Genomic DNA, 15685 nt, shown 5'->3' with positions numbered 1-15685 from the left:
ACAACTCTGTCCTCCTTTGTTTCCCTCATGTCCTCCATTATGGCACCACCCCGCCTCCAGATGAGGGGGTCGGGGGTTGAGCTGTGCCCGGAGAGCTGCCATCATATAGATCACAACGGACCCAAACCTGCCTAACACTACGTTTCTATAAGGTAAAGCTGACACACCTACACCTTCTGTGCTTGTTTTCATGCAACAAGATTATTATTTTTTAACACGTGCCTTTAAAACAAAAGGAATCTGAGTTGCATCGCTGCAAACGTCCTCCAATGATATGGGGGACCCCAGTTCATCAGTTTGATGTTCAGATCAGGAACATATCCCATCAGAAATATCTGCTTTGCTGTTCAGATGGAGGGCTGCTACAAACCCTTAGTTGGCTGGTGGTAGGTAACACCAAGTCCTGTTTGAGAACAGCTCTGGTGAGGGTCCTCATCTCCCTCATGTTGTGCAGGTGGGCCGTCTAGAATCGACCTGAAGGAGACAGAAACGCCGTCTTTGTGGGGGGAAACCTCAGGAGAGCTGAGGGGTGAGGACAGCGAATGAGGCTCTGCGATGAGAAGAGAAGGCGAGTCACAAATTAAAGGTGGAGTTGAGCCGGGGATAGCAGGGTACCCAAGCTGGAGGTCCTGTTGTCTATAGATGAGGGGGTCCGCCTGGCACATGGCACCATGGTGCTGAGGGGCAGTGTAAGGAGAAGAGGGCAACGACATGGGCGTGTCCGTCCAGATGGTGGCAGTGTGAGCAGGGGACGGTGGAGGGTAAGCCTGCGGGTGGTGCAGATATGTGAGGTGAGCAGGGGAACAGTGTGCGGGGCAGACCACCGCAGGCTGAGGGGCTGAGGTCATGAGGGTCTCCATTAGTTGGGCCATTCTCCTCATGACTTGTCCAAGGTCGGACACTTCCCTCCCCAGGCTGCTCACCTGAAAATGGAAAAAACAAACCAATGTTCATTTTGTTTTAAAGAGGAAAGACATTTTGTAATGCTGTTTCCATGTGACATAGGAGGAAAAGAAGTATACATGTACACATTACCAGCTAATTATCCAATTTTAAAAGTATATTTGTTATCACATTTAATGATTTATTGACAGTATTTCTTATCTTCTTCTTTTACCCCGTATTGTTTTTTTGTATTACTTTTTTTTGTATTGAATTGTTGTCTACAGATTTTTAAAGTTTTTGTAAAAAAATTCTAAATTATGTTAGTTCGCACATCAAAATAATCCTTTGAGGTTTTCAGGTTTGCCACTTGTTGATGGATAGGTTTGATTCTGTCAACACCTCTAGTATCCTGTGGCCTGTATTTCATAACCGTTAAAGTGGAGTTACTAATATATACAGAAGTCACTTTATTTGGTTAACACCTTTCCGGGAAATACTAACTACCAACAACACAAAGCCCCAGGGTTTCAAAAAAAACATCCTTATGAATTATGTATTTTCAGGTCAGTCATTTTGGGCCATAATATTTCCGTCTCATGGCTGCTGTTTAGCAAGTAACATCATGCTGCTATAATTGGTCATTACACCAATGGTGGGAGGGGTGATTAGTTCCTCTCTGCACATGGCATGTCCATGGAGGGCAGGACCATGAAGCGCTGCCAACGTGCCATCTGCTTCCACCAGTCTGAGGACTCATGACCATTCATCAGGCCAATCACGCACATCAGTGCCCGATGGATGAACATCAGCCCTCAGCGGGACACACAGCTGCAGGTGGAAACTGCTCCGGTCGCTGTGTGGTGACGTCACATGGTGCGCAACAACACTGGGACCAGGACACACCAAATAAGGCTAGGAGGTCCCTGCCTACATTACATGACATTTCATTTCATTCAGCTGACGTTTTTACCAAAAGTGACTTACAATAAGTGCAATAAACCATGATGATCCAAACTGTGTACAACAAAAAAAGTGTACAAATAAGCCAAGCCATTGTCAGTGCTTGTGCAATAGTTTCTAATGGGCTGAACTCCTAAGTGATAGTTTTTTTTGGGGCAAGGTACAAGCAAAACAGGTGGGTTTTCAGTTTGCAACAGACCTTTGTGGCCAAGATAGCTAACATGGACACAATGTGCAATAGAAAATGACTTACAAACCCATTGTATTCTTATTAAATAGCCACATGTACATTGATATCCTTCAATATCAAGCTTCTTTGACCAATGACTCCCACACAATACTTTAAACAGATACAACATTCTACTCCTTCTTTCACAATTCCTCCATATCTCCCGTCTCTCTGGCTCCCTGGACTGGGTGTAAGATCTGCCTCTGATAAAAATAGAAAATCTGAGAGCGACAGGACAGTCCAATCTGACACGCTGTCAACATGATTCCAGTACTCTTACCTCAGAGACAACCCTCTTTGGAGTTTGTCAGACAAAACAGCAAAAAGCAAGGATCAGAACTCACTGCTGCTACAGGTACATGTCTACCCCCCAAAGACAAAAGCAGCAGCATCATTACCATTTAATACCAGAGTTATACAAAATAACTAGAGACCAAAACAGCGCTGAAAGAAATAGTAAATATTGCCATCGTACTCCTCAGGTGGCTAAGTAACTGCTGAAGTGTCTGTTAGATATGTGAGGAGATGATACAAACATGCCGTTCTGCTTCTCCCAAGTGGCCAACAAATGAAATAGCAAAGTCTATGTGCTGTTTCATTTGATTTCTTACTGTTCGTTTAGTAATGTAGGTCACTGCTGCTGTGCATACGAGTGTGTACCCACGTCTCCTTCTTAAGTGTATTCTTTGGCACCATAAGTGCACTTACTCAGACTCTTAACACAACGCTCTATTCTTCCAGCTCTCCTTATGATTTCCATGACTCGGCATAGGGCCTCTCTTTACCTATAAAGCTGCATTCATCTCCCACAAGAACGCTCCGGGTTAAAGGGTAAAGACGAGAGGTCGCAGCGCGGGACAGAGTTTATGCCGTTTTCACACGTTTTGTTGTTCATTAAAATGCTGCCACTTTTCTGTGTTCCGGGTCAGAGTGAGCAAAGACATTAACCTCTCCAGTTGTGTTGTTCGGCTCTCAAGTTTAAAATTGCCGTTTGTGATTTTCTATTCCCAGGTACGGAAACAGTTCTCCAAAGGTCATTGTCACATTATTTTCACTGAAAGAGTTGGCACTGTTGTTGAATAAAAAATAACACTTCCATGCAGAAAATGTGGCAGATTCTCTTTCACATTTTGTGAAGTGGCGTCTAGTGGATTTCTACCCACAGATGAGTTATCACAATTGCATCTGTAGTGGAACATTAACTGATCCATGAGAACATGTGCATGAGGTAGTACTGAATCACACTGTTTGGAACAATACATCTCTTTTTTTGAAAATCATGTGACATTTTTGAAGTTGTATGTGCCATAATAGCCCCATATATCATTTATAAGGTGTGTTTTTGCAGGAAGCAGATAGGGTTTAAACCAACACCCATTTTGTATCTCCTGAGTAGATGGATCCAAGTGAGGATTAACAACCTACAAGACCATGCTGAGAGACTTCCTGAGTTTCCCACAGAGGCACAGAATGGACAACAGAGCCAGCATGTACAACTGTGAAGATGCTGTGGCATTGTCTAACATTCTTTCTTTTTCTCTCGCTCTTGCTTTCTGTTTCTTCTCATAATTGTATCTGCCTCTCCTTCTTTTCCCTCTACTTCTCTCTCTCTGCCTCTATCTGCTCGTCCCAGGAGACAGACTGAGGCTTAGCGGGAGGAAGCAAACACTCCTCCTCACCTGCCAAAAGTCTAATGTCAATTTAGCCACCCGCCAATCAAAACCATAGGATACAGCATGAGAGTGTGCGTGAGTCTGGGTGGACAGATTATTTCAAGCTGGACAATAAACCTCTAAAGTCCATAAAACCAAATGTGATACAATGAGACTGACAAGGCCCCACTATGTCTGGTGTAGAACAAAATACAAAAGAAACTCTGCAGGACTCCCTCCAGTAGACTACAGTGGCAAATTAAAGTGGAAAAGACAATTTAATTCAACAGGCACTTCAGATTGGGCTTCCCTTAATAATTTAGATGCAGGTTTATTAGAATATACCACCATCTGAGTATCTCCATTAGGCTTGAGAACTACTCAAACCATATTTTTCTAGTTAGCCAATCAGATCCGACTGGGCTTTTTGGGGTTTCACAGAGAGGTTGATTAAAGGTATGTTCAGGAAGAGAGTATCCGAAAAGCACAAACATTTAAGCGTGTAAACTGTTCTCGAAGAATTCCAAAATAGACAAACATGAACCTGAGAATGAGTATAACAAGCATGTCCCTTTTAAATGTAAGATTCATTGAACATACAAGTAGGTTTTTAGATACATACCAAATATATATATTTTCTGTAAGTCCTCTTCATAACAGTCATGAAAACTCTACGATCTTTCCACAATGTCTCATCCATATATGAAACAAACAAGCGTTGTTTAAAGTATTTACCTTAAACAACGCTTGCTTTATTACATCTCTCAATCCGTTCATCTGTCTTGCATGACTTGCTGATATAGCCATATGGTCATTCTTACCTGAGCCCACCCGTCTCTCTGACTCATTGTCATTCCTTCTGTCTCTCTCTATACTCACCCCCACACGGACACACACGGACACACACACACACACACACACACACACACACACACACACACACACACACACACACACACACACACACACACACACACACACACACACACACACACACACACACACACACACACACACACACACACACACCTGCTGGTCTAGGTGTTGCAGTTGTCCTCTCGTCTCCTCTGCTTTAGCTGCTAACTCTGCCGTGCTGATCTGCAGAATATCTGTGACACAAAATCACAAGTTACAAACCACTTCAAGTGCTGAATTAGATCTTCAAATATACACCGAGCAGATATTGCATCGGATGAAGACTGTAGGAATTAACAGTAAGTACACATTCACATTAATCACCCTCACTATACAACTGTGAAGTAGGGATTTGAATGGAAGATTTGTTCACTTCCCAGCTGGGAGTTGACGGGATTGTAAATGGTATTGGGAAATATTTAAGCGGTATATTGCTGAGTACTGTAGGATGGGAGGACCTGTGGCAGATGCTGGAGCACCGGTTGGCTCACTGACAGGACAACCCCGCCCGGTAGAGAAAGGGAAAACCAGGGAACCCTTCGTCCCCTCACTGTCTTCAGTGCCATCCACTATCCTAGAGACACAAATATGTGTGAAGGAAAGCAAATATGTTATTAGATGATGTAATAAGTGATTAATTATATGGTTATTATTGTTAAGTTGCCATATTGTACAATTTCTAAAACAAAAAATGGACAGAAATCAACCTGCAACAGACACAGGCTGTAGGAGGCAGACAGACAAATCAATGGCGATCAATCCCACCTGGGGCCGAGGCTGGATGGGTCTAAAGTGGTGAGAGTTATTCCCTGGATCCTCTGGGACCTCCTGGGCTGCTCGGTGGTTTTCTGGCTGGATCGGCTCAGCAAAGTCTTCCCTCCCGTGTCCCCGAGGTTCACCGCCTGGTTTCGCTCCGATGACACAGAGAGGGCTTTGTCTTCCTCCTCCACCTCCTCATCTTCCTCATGTTCCTCCTGTGCCTCTATGATGGGCAGAAAGCCCTGAACCACTCGTCCGTTCCTTTTCAGCACAGTCTGAAAACAAAATCATTTAAAAACTCATGAAAAGAATAGCAACTAATATACATTGCCTGTCATTTGAAAACATTTTGAAATACATCCTTTGAGTGTGGATGCTAGGAGAACTTTTGATGATTATTCTACAATCTTTCTGCTGACATTAAAATGTAAATATGTCCATGCTGATTTACTCCATCTGAAGCATCAGCCTTGATGAGGAGATAATACAATAAGTATTGTGTGTCACAGCAAATTTCGACACCTCATTTTTTCTGCTTCCTCTGAAGATGCTGAATATGCTAAGCTGTGTTTGAACTGCTATACCATGACCCTGAAATACACAGAGGTGTATCTTAAAACGTAAGCATCCTCTTATGACTTATAAGTGCAAAAAACAGACCACTCAGCTGCTTTTAAGAGTGACACATTTGACCAAAATCAACATTTTAGACCGAACGTGTGACCTTCAGTGTAATGACGGCAGCACAGGTGAACTCTGACAGCGGCCATGTGTCCTCTTTCGGTCAAGGGTCTTCAGTTGTGCAAAATTGCATAAGCTGATCAACCAAATAAATAAGGTCCACAGTGACCTATTGATCAACGACACACGACCCGACTCTGACAGAGGACGCAAACATCACAAGAGGTTAACGGCTCCGGAAGGTGAATAGATTTTTTGGGGTGAAATATCTGACTACAGATTATTATATTGTATTACAGTGCAGCTTCTCAAAATTCAAAGAGCATTTCATCACCACCCTCTATTCTGAGGAGTGTCTTAATGACCCCTGTGCAGAATTGATCCTTCATCTACCAAAAGATCTCTCATTATTAATTCTCAAAGAGTGATTGAGTCCATTATCAGCGATGGAGGTCGAGTGCCGGGTCGCCCCGGAGACTTTTCATAGCGATAGAAAAATCAATCCGTGGTGTAACATTAAATTGAGTTTCATTATTTTCCAATGCAGGCTGATTAAGTTGCAGGCTGGTATAAACAAACACGATGAGGTGATACACGTCTGACAAGTCTTTCAATTAACGGTACCCGTCTCAACCGGGCATATTGCCTTTAGATTGTTGATCATCAATCAATGTTTAAGTGTGCTAAAGTGCTTGCAGTAAGTTACCTGAGTATCCAGAGTTGTTGTGGTCAGTCTGGCCTTAACCTGGAAGAGAAATATACAGAAAATGAACTGCAAGGAAAAAGCAATCAAGACGTCGCCTTCCTTTTCTCGGTTTTAACTTACTGAGGAGCTTTTTTCACAATGTTCAGCTGTCATTTAAAAAAAACAAACCTGTCCCAAGAAGAGTATATGACTCATGGTGATTCAATGATGGAAAATGATTCACCTTGATACAGCGATGTTTTTGTTGTTGTTGTGCTCTTATGTAGTGCAGTAATACCCGAGCAATCTCAACCTCTCGGGCACAAACACATCATCCATCCTGAGCAGCCTCTTTCCTCCAGTCTTCATTTTATCTCCACTCAGTCCTGAGGTTTGGGACTGCACCTCTGCACATTAGGTGGACTAAAAGCCCTGCGGCATGTAGTGTGTGTGTGTGTGTGTGTGTGTGTGTGTGTGTGTGTGTGTGTGTGTGTGTGTGTGTGTGTGTGTGTGTGTGTGTGTGTGTGTGTGTGTGTGTGTGTGTGTGTGTGTGTGTGTGTGTGTGTGTGTGTGTGTGTGTAAGTGGGCCAGTGGTGTTTGGGCTGGCGAGACAGAAACACCTGAGTGTAATTACAGCAGCAGAGCTTCTCCAAGTACCCTGACTATTGTTGCCCTCTTTCTCTCTCTCACACAAAGATACACTTTTCTTATTTTATAGCTTGTTTGCCCTTGGTTTCTCCAGACAGCCTCAAAATCCATTTCTTCATAGTACCTCACCAAACTACAGTCCTTCTTGCCTTCCTCGTTCCTCTTACCCTACCCATCAGTCATTCTTGCACATTATTACTGTACCTTAACTATACAGAGAAATAAGCAAGTATGTATAAAATACTTATCATGCATTGCAGTACTAAGGGCTCATTTACGTTTGGGTGTTTTCTCAATAAAATAATAAATAAATCAGGAACTATCAGGGTTTATGAATATTAAAACAACGGTAAAAATCCTATAAAAAGTCAAAAATACAATTTCGCGGAGACATGTTTGGAAAAATAGCAAAAATGTGTTTTTTTTACTATTTCTTTAAAGGTCCCATATAATGAAAATTAACTTTTTCATGTCTGTTATACATAAATATGTGTCCCCTCTGCATTAAGAGATTCTGAAAGTCTCTCTTTCTGTCCTGATCCATCCATATAAAAACCTGTCTGAAAATTAGCTGAACATTTGCATCACACGTAATCTACCGTGACAATTGTCCTCTTGCAGCATGAAAACTAAAAACGTTTAACTAGGGATAAGGTCTCATAAGGAAATGTAATCAAGATGAAAGCCAGTTTTAAGGATCTGATACTTTTAAAGAATGCTGTGGATTATGTGGTGAATATCTGCAAAGACAACACACCTCAGACAAACTATAATTAAAGACAGCTGCATCTTTGACATTTAGGATAAATACTTAAATGGACTTACGTGTGTCTCCTGCCCCTCCCTCAGATTGTATGTGAGGTCCTGCTGGATGTCCTGGACGAAGTTGTGTGAGTATTCAGGGTAGAGGTCCAACACCTCGTACAGCCCCTTCAGGTTCACACACTGCAGGTCACAGTAGGTCAGAGCTTTCACGTCTGCGTTGGTTTTTATCACTCGGTCATCTAAGGACAGGTTCGCCCCGATCAGGTCGCCTTTACCTGTTCAGAGAGAGTGGCAGGTCAGAGAAAGGGGCACATAAACATGTTGTTTATTCTCTGGAAAAAGGTGTTAGGATGCAGAGTTTCTAATGCAGTCTGTATCATGTTTCAGATCTTCCATTTAATAAAGAGCTTTTCAAGGAGAGTGTGGAGTGTGTGAAACGTATTAGATCAGATTGATGCGAGGTGCTCGTCTGTACCTTCCCCTGACCTTTGATCTCACTGCAGGGTCACAAAACAAACATGAACAAAAGGAAATGAAAAGAAGGTGTAGGTGGTATTAAAAGTAAGAATTTATTTAAAAAGTCATTCATGTAGGCTAATGATGTCTTTTAGAGGTTATTCTTGAGTTTGGTCTATCTCTTTTTCAGGAACAAACATACACACACAAAAGGAAATAAAACTGGCCTTAAAACTGTCATTCCAACATTATTGAAGGAACTTTGGATGTCTTTAACTTCTTCATCATCTACTTCTTGCAGCTATTTTTACCAGAAAGAAAAGCGAGGCGCTGGAAATAACCTTAATTGTCACAGCTTTTTTTATCCTCTACAGTCTACATCACACATGTCAAACTCAAGGCCTCTCAAGGTGGTGGATTTCATTTTCGGCCCGCAGGATAATTTCTAATTACTATTAGATCTGGCCCGCCGGTATATTGCACGCACACCTTCACTCAATCCTGAGGATTTCCTCCGCTCAGAGCCTGACCCCAAACATTGATGAACTTGCACCCAAGATGAGATGCCAAGTATCTGGTTTAGTGTGCATCACAGAGCAGCAAACTGAGTTTCAATGTTTCCTTTTGCACTTTTTCTCTCACGACAACAGGGCATGTTTGGTTTTTTCTTTGAGGGAAATTGTTTTTTTGAAGCTGTTGTTGGCCTGTGGGAAAATGTAATCATAAGAAATGACTCAGGAAAAGCTGCAGATAGAGCCATAAGAAATGAATGCAACTGATTATTTAATGTTTAATGTTGTTTTTATAGGCAATCATTTAAGCTTTGTTAGTTCCAGGTTTAATATGGGCAATAAGTTCATTTCAATACGTTTTGCAATAAACATTGAACCAGTCCGGCCCTCGACTAGTACCCATTCTTTAATTTTGGCCCACTGTGTATTTGAGTTTGACACCCCTGCTCTACATTAACACTAATGTCCGGTTTCCAATCAACGGTTACCACCGCTTGTTGCATGATTGAAAAATGATATGCAGAAATAGTCATCTGAATGCAGAGTTGAAAAAGCAAAAAAATCAAGTAGAATGGTTGGGAAGCCAATCATTAATCTTTACATTACAAACACAATTAAAACACGATTCAGTAGACTCTGAATAAACAAATATATATGTTTATAGTCTGTGACACACTTTCACTCTTTAGGTGTTTTTCCTGTTTGAATGAAGTGGTGCCGACAGCAGTTTCCTGTTCTCTTCATTCTTAAAGTCCGGAGCTGTGCGGAGTACCACATTAGTGTTAATGCCCCTTAAGCATTGATAAAATATTCATTATGGTAATTGAGAACTGTGAACGCTGCTCAATGACACTGAGGCTGATGGAGCGGCAGTCGTGACTGTTCTTATTCTCCCCCTCCCTCACTCACTACCTCCCCCCTTCCTCTTTCTCTCTCGGTCCACTCCTTTACAGCTCAGCCAGTTTCTAGATTCCTCTCTCCTGCTTTATCAAAACCCTTTGTCTTCTTTTTCCTCACAACTGCCACTCTCTCCACTTTGCCCTCTTTGTTCTTCATCCATTTCTTCTTTACTGCCTCTTCTCTTTCCCCTTCCTTCTATCATCCTTGTTTTTTTTCCTTCATGACTTTTTTCCTGCTTTGTGTATTATGTCCTTTTAATTCTGCGTTTTGTTTTATTATTTCCTCCCTATCTTTCCCCGTTTTTCTCGCTAGCTTTGTTTCGTTCTTCCTCACTTCCATTCCTCTTTTCCTTCCTTCTTTATTTCCCCCCCCCATTTTCCTTTCCCCCTTTCCATTGTTCCTTTGTTCCTTCTTTCTTTTGGTGTTTTTGAATGTGTTTTCCTTGCTCTCTTTACTTCAGCTTTGGTACATTTACCCTTCCTTTCTGCATTTTGTATTTAACTTCCGTTCTTCCTTTGCACCAATTCCTCATTCCTTAATTCCTTACTGATTTGCTCCACACACACACACACACACACACACACACACACACACACACACACACACACACACACACACACACACACACACACACACACACACACACACACACACACACACACACACACACACACACACACACACACACACACACACACACACACACACACACACACACACACACACACACACACACACACACACACACACTTCCACCTACTCTTTTCACGCACAGGCCCAAACATATGCTGACTTTTTTAGGAGAGACAAGCAAGAATAGAAAGCAAAAGCAAACAATGGACGGCTACACACGGGGAGAGAGAGACACACACACACGATAACAGAGTTAGAGAAAAAGATTGTACTGCACCGACAGAGACTTACTGATGAATGCAGGTCCAGATTCAGATCTGTCCCGCTAACTCTCACTGAGTCTCACACACACACACACACACACACACACACACACACACACACACACACACACACACACACACACACACACACACACACACACACACACACACACACACACACACACACACACACACACACACACACACACACACACACACACACACACACACACACACACCAGATTGGTCTATAACTCGGTGTCATGAAGGTCAGATAGCAAAAGCCATTAAGGTCACTCTGTACAAGAGGTTGTGCTACACAGCAGATGTTAGTAGTTGGAAATACACCCAGACTGAGAGAGTTTCCATCTTGTTGCAGATTCGTTCTGCACCAACAGAGTCTTTTTACTTCACCCCTACATTTTTATAAAATGTGTGTGCATAGGTTTTGAATGGGACATCTCCACACTCAAAAGCAGGTGCAGTTTGGACTTAGTTACATTTTGGAAAACCCCCCTGCTGTTTTTAACGAGCAGTCCTTTGTTTCATCCTTATATAAATTCATTTATTTGATCTTTCATTACAACTTCGCACAATGGCTCTTTCTATAAATAATGATAATCATTATAATTCTATGAATAAAGAAACCCAAAAATATGTTCTTAGTTATTCCTCCATTAATTAGAAGCCAACTTCTATTTTAGCATCACAGCCATCTGGAATTGCTGATTTCAGGGTTATCCCACTAAACACACGTTTCAAATTTTTATATTATGTTTCTGTGGTCGAAACTGGCAGCTTATATTGTAATGATATGCTCCCTTAGCAAACCAAACATTCATTTAACACTGCGGATAAAACAGTAATAATGTGTCCTTGGGTACCGTGTAAAAAGTGAATTCAACCATAGCTTTCATGTACTGGACCAGACAGCACTGAACTGGCCTTGACTAGATGGAGCTGAAATGACCTGACTCCGGTGAATTGGACTGATGAAATGGGCTAGACTGAACTGGAAAACACAGATTAAACTGGACAGGACTGAATTACAATGCTGAACAAAAGACTTGACCATACTTGGCTGGACATCTCCAGACTGGATTGACTTAACCAGTATAGGGAATTGGACGATCATGTGGTGTTCTGAATGGTATACACATGCTATATAATATATACTCTAACACAATCTGCAGTGGCTGAATTGTCTGTTTTAACATCTGTCGGCCAGCTCACTTAATTATAACGAAGCATCAGTTAAGAATCTATCTTCCCCATTTTGTGTGCTCTTAAAGAGCACACAAAATGGGGAAGATAGATGGCATGCAACTATTTTATTGGAGTTTATAACAAAAAGGCTCTGAAAGTTTGCTGTAGACACTAACAATGGGTTCATTTGGGTCCGGCAGTGGCTCAGTCAGTAGGGGCTTGGACTGTGAGCCGTAGGGTCGCTGGTTCAAGTCCCCGAACAGACCTAAATATGGAGTGTGGACTGCTACTTGGAGAGGTCCCAGTTCACCTCCTGCCCTGCCGTGGTGCCCTTGAGCAAGGCACCGGACATCCCCCTTCCCCCCCCCCCCCACTCCCATTGCTCCCCGGGCGCTGTGCAATAGCTGCCCACTGCTCCTAGTACTAGACTCCTGGTACTAGGATGGGTTAAAAGCAGAGAACACATTTCACTGTGTGTGCTGTGTGCTCTGCATGTGTGACCATTAAAGAGGGTTTCATCCCCCCCATTCTATCTTCTATTTGCAAATTTAGCTTCATCGCAATGAGCCGCACAAAGATTTATTATGAAGCCTGCTGCTATAGGAATTTCTTTGTAAAACGATAATGGTGACACAGAGGGGTTCTTGCTCCTTCTTCACACAGACAAACACCACACTCTCCATCCCATCCCTGTCTTTTATCGTACCCAGGATGGCCAGCACCATGCCGTCTTTCAGCACCTCCATGGACCCGGAGCAGACGAAGAAGATGGCTTGGAGAGCGTCCCCCTGACGGAGGAGGTACTCTCCAGGAGCGCAGAAGGAAGTCTTGATGTGGAGTGACAAGGAGCGAAGGCAGCCGCGACTGGCCGAGGCGAACAGCGACAGCTCCAGGATCTCCTTGTTAAGGTGCATGGTGATGTCGGAGCGCAGCTCGTCCGGGAAGTCCTTCAGCAGCTGTGAAGAGGATGGGAGGGTAAGATAGAGAGAGAGAGTGAGAGCAGATCACGACAGCTGTGAAAGCACAGCCATACTGCAACTCAGTGATGACTTTTTCTGCCTTGGTTGCCTTTTATTGGATTCCTAAGCTATTGTACCACAGGAAACTTTGGTGTGGAGTCATTAACACAGCCTAAAATTAAAATCTGCACACAACACCATAGAGATTCAGAAAAGGAAAACCTCTAACAAAAACGTCTTTCCCTCTTCCAGGACATACAGTACATCTAAGATCTAGTTGTTAGGGCGTAGAAGGTTTATATTCCCTTGATGCTGAACCCTTGGAATAAAGATATCTGTTCAAATGACTCACTAGTATTTCTCATATAAAAATGTATAAATCAACACAGTTTCTACCCACATAACAAACCGTCAGCCATGGGGAACCCCTATTTTCAGTCAAAATATTGTCATCATCTGTCTGTCAGTCTCCTTGTCAGGATCTCGCCGTCACACAGAGTGGATCAATGAATCATCAGAGCCAGGCTGACTTTAATCAACAGGCCCATATATAATTCATCTGTCTGGGATTCATCATCATCGCTCCATCTAAACACTGGTCTGGGATCTGACAGCTGTCTCAAGAGGCATTCACAGCCCGCAGGGACGGGGCAATAACTGGCTGCCTCCGTTTCCCTGGGTTTGTCAAGAGAAGGCGCTGTTCACCCTCTCTGTTTGTCTTTTCTAAAAGCTGCCCTTGTGCCATGTTGTTGTTCATATTTTAAACCAAGTGTAATATCCTCTTGCGGTCCTGCAATCATGTAAACAAGATTTACCTCCAAAGGTCATTGAGAAAACTGTTTGGTCAATGGGAACTTGATTTTAAGGAGACAGGGCTGCATACATTCATTGTATTATGAGAAAAGCAAGAGTAAGCTAGATTTGAAACATAGCGGGATTCATCACATAGTGTATCCAACTACCTCTTGTCTCATTCACATGTAAGATAATGTAATGTAACACATATTCATAATGAGTTTAAACAACAAAGATGGAAATTGTAAGGAATGTTTAGAGCATTTCCAAAAATAAGACAACAATAATTTCTATAATACATTGCCTACCATGGCTTTAACACAATTGTGACCTTAAGCAACCCGGGAAAGGGTCTGCAATGGTTAAAACATATCCTGTCAGCCACAAATGACCATGTAATACAATATTCTGTTCTCCTCTTCTTGCCCCTGCTTGTCAATCAGGGAAACATCATGCTCCCACATTGTGAAGGATCATGTAGTATTGATCATAATGTCCTTCTTATGATGAGTTTGAATGTGGGTGATGAGGATTGAGAAGTATGTGATCCTTCAAATGAATTATTGATTCCTGTATGCTGTCAAAAACACGAGTTAAATGAAAAAGCAGGATTAAGATTTATAACAGTTGATGTGTGTGTGGTACCTCGTTGCAGTCGATGCCGTTGTTGACTGACCAGGTGGTCTGAAAATACTCCAGCATTCGCTGCTTCAGGGTCTGCGGCAGGTGATGGACACGTATGAAGTCCTTGAGGTCTTTGGTTCTGGTGTGGTACTGGGACCAGCGAGAGTATATCCTCTGGATAATGGCCGTCACATTACCAAAGACCAATGCATGCATCAGTGCTGCAGGGGTAGACAGAGAGGAGAGTTAAAGGAGAGATAATGTAGCATAAGCATGAATCTATCTATTACGCACCTGGTGCTACCTTGAATGTTTTACTCTCATGCCTCCATGATGAGCAAAGAATCCAGAAATGGAAAAATTATTTGTGTAAAGTGTTTTAAAATACTAAAGTTTTAACTTTTAGGGTTTGTAAAAAAAAAATGTGTGTTGATATAGTTTTGCTGTTGTTAACTCTGACCCATTTGGTTAAATACATCAAGCATTTTCTAGGTTTTTCTGATTCTTTTTTCACTTTGGAGGCATGCAAGAAAACAAAGTGTTTTTTACAAATACAAGCTACCATGGGGTGAGCAATTGATTTACAAATACAAATCATTTTGGTGGTAAAGTATTTATTTAAGGGCTGATTGTAACAACTGCTTGAGTGGAAATTGCAAAAACCCCAAATAAAAAAATATCTAATTTCTTATCTGTTGATTAAAATAAATATTTCTGCCATGTGAATATGATTAAACATTAGTCCTATTGAAATATGTCTGCAATCAAATAAGCACGCAAACCAGTCAACCAGGTACACATTACATTAGAATTCATGTGTTGCACCTCTGCACCTCAGAGACAGAAACATCAGTGTCTGTCAGGACTGAGTGGATCTGATTTGATTGGTATGACAGAAACCTGCCTTTTACTCACCCACAGATAATATATTCTCCTAATCTTGTTTGGCTTCCAGCTGTGCGGCAACAGCTGACCTAAAAGCCAAGTCAAGTGTCACTGTTGTGCATGACTCCTTTTCCTGTGCCATTTATTACAGCAATTTGAATGTTAACAGTGTTGTATGAGGTAGATCCAATTATTCCTCTTTAGGATTGCAGTTATTATATTCCTTCCACACGTTGACATATACTCGGCTATAAATACGAACAGGTGCTTCGT

The 15685-nt window shown here is 42.1% G+C and overlaps 1 protein-coding gene across 1 annotated transcript in view; it reads right to left on the bottom strand.

The window, feature by feature from the left end:
• Positions 1-362: 362 nt before the first annotated feature.
• kcnh8 (potassium voltage-gated channel, subfamily H (eag-related), member 8) overlaps positions 363-15685 on the bottom strand; it is a 51351-nt gene continuing 36028 nt past the window's right edge. The window contains exons 9-16 of the mRNA XM_034125467.1: positions 14549-14748; positions 12856-13105; positions 8240-8454; positions 6788-6826; positions 5407-5675; positions 5100-5215; positions 4756-4835; positions 363-923 (exon numbers count right to left, since the gene is read on the bottom strand). Of these exons, the coding sequence (XP_033981358.1) occupies positions 363-923; positions 4756-4835; positions 5100-5215; positions 5407-5675; positions 6788-6826; positions 8240-8454; positions 12856-13105; positions 14549-14748 (1730 nt within the window). The remainder of the gene's footprint in view (positions 924-4755; positions 4836-5099; positions 5216-5406; positions 5676-6787; positions 6827-8239; positions 8455-12855; positions 13106-14548; positions 14749-15685) is intronic.

Source organism: Trematomus bernacchii, unplaced genomic scaffold, assembly GCF_902827165.1.
Source record: "Trematomus bernacchii unplaced genomic scaffold, fTreBer1.1, whole genome shotgun sequence".
NCBI lineage: Eukaryota > Metazoa > Chordata > Actinopteri > Perciformes > Nototheniidae > Trematomus > Trematomus bernacchii.
Note: the sequence above shows the minus strand (reverse complement) of the source record. Positions and strands in the feature narration are given on the sequence as shown.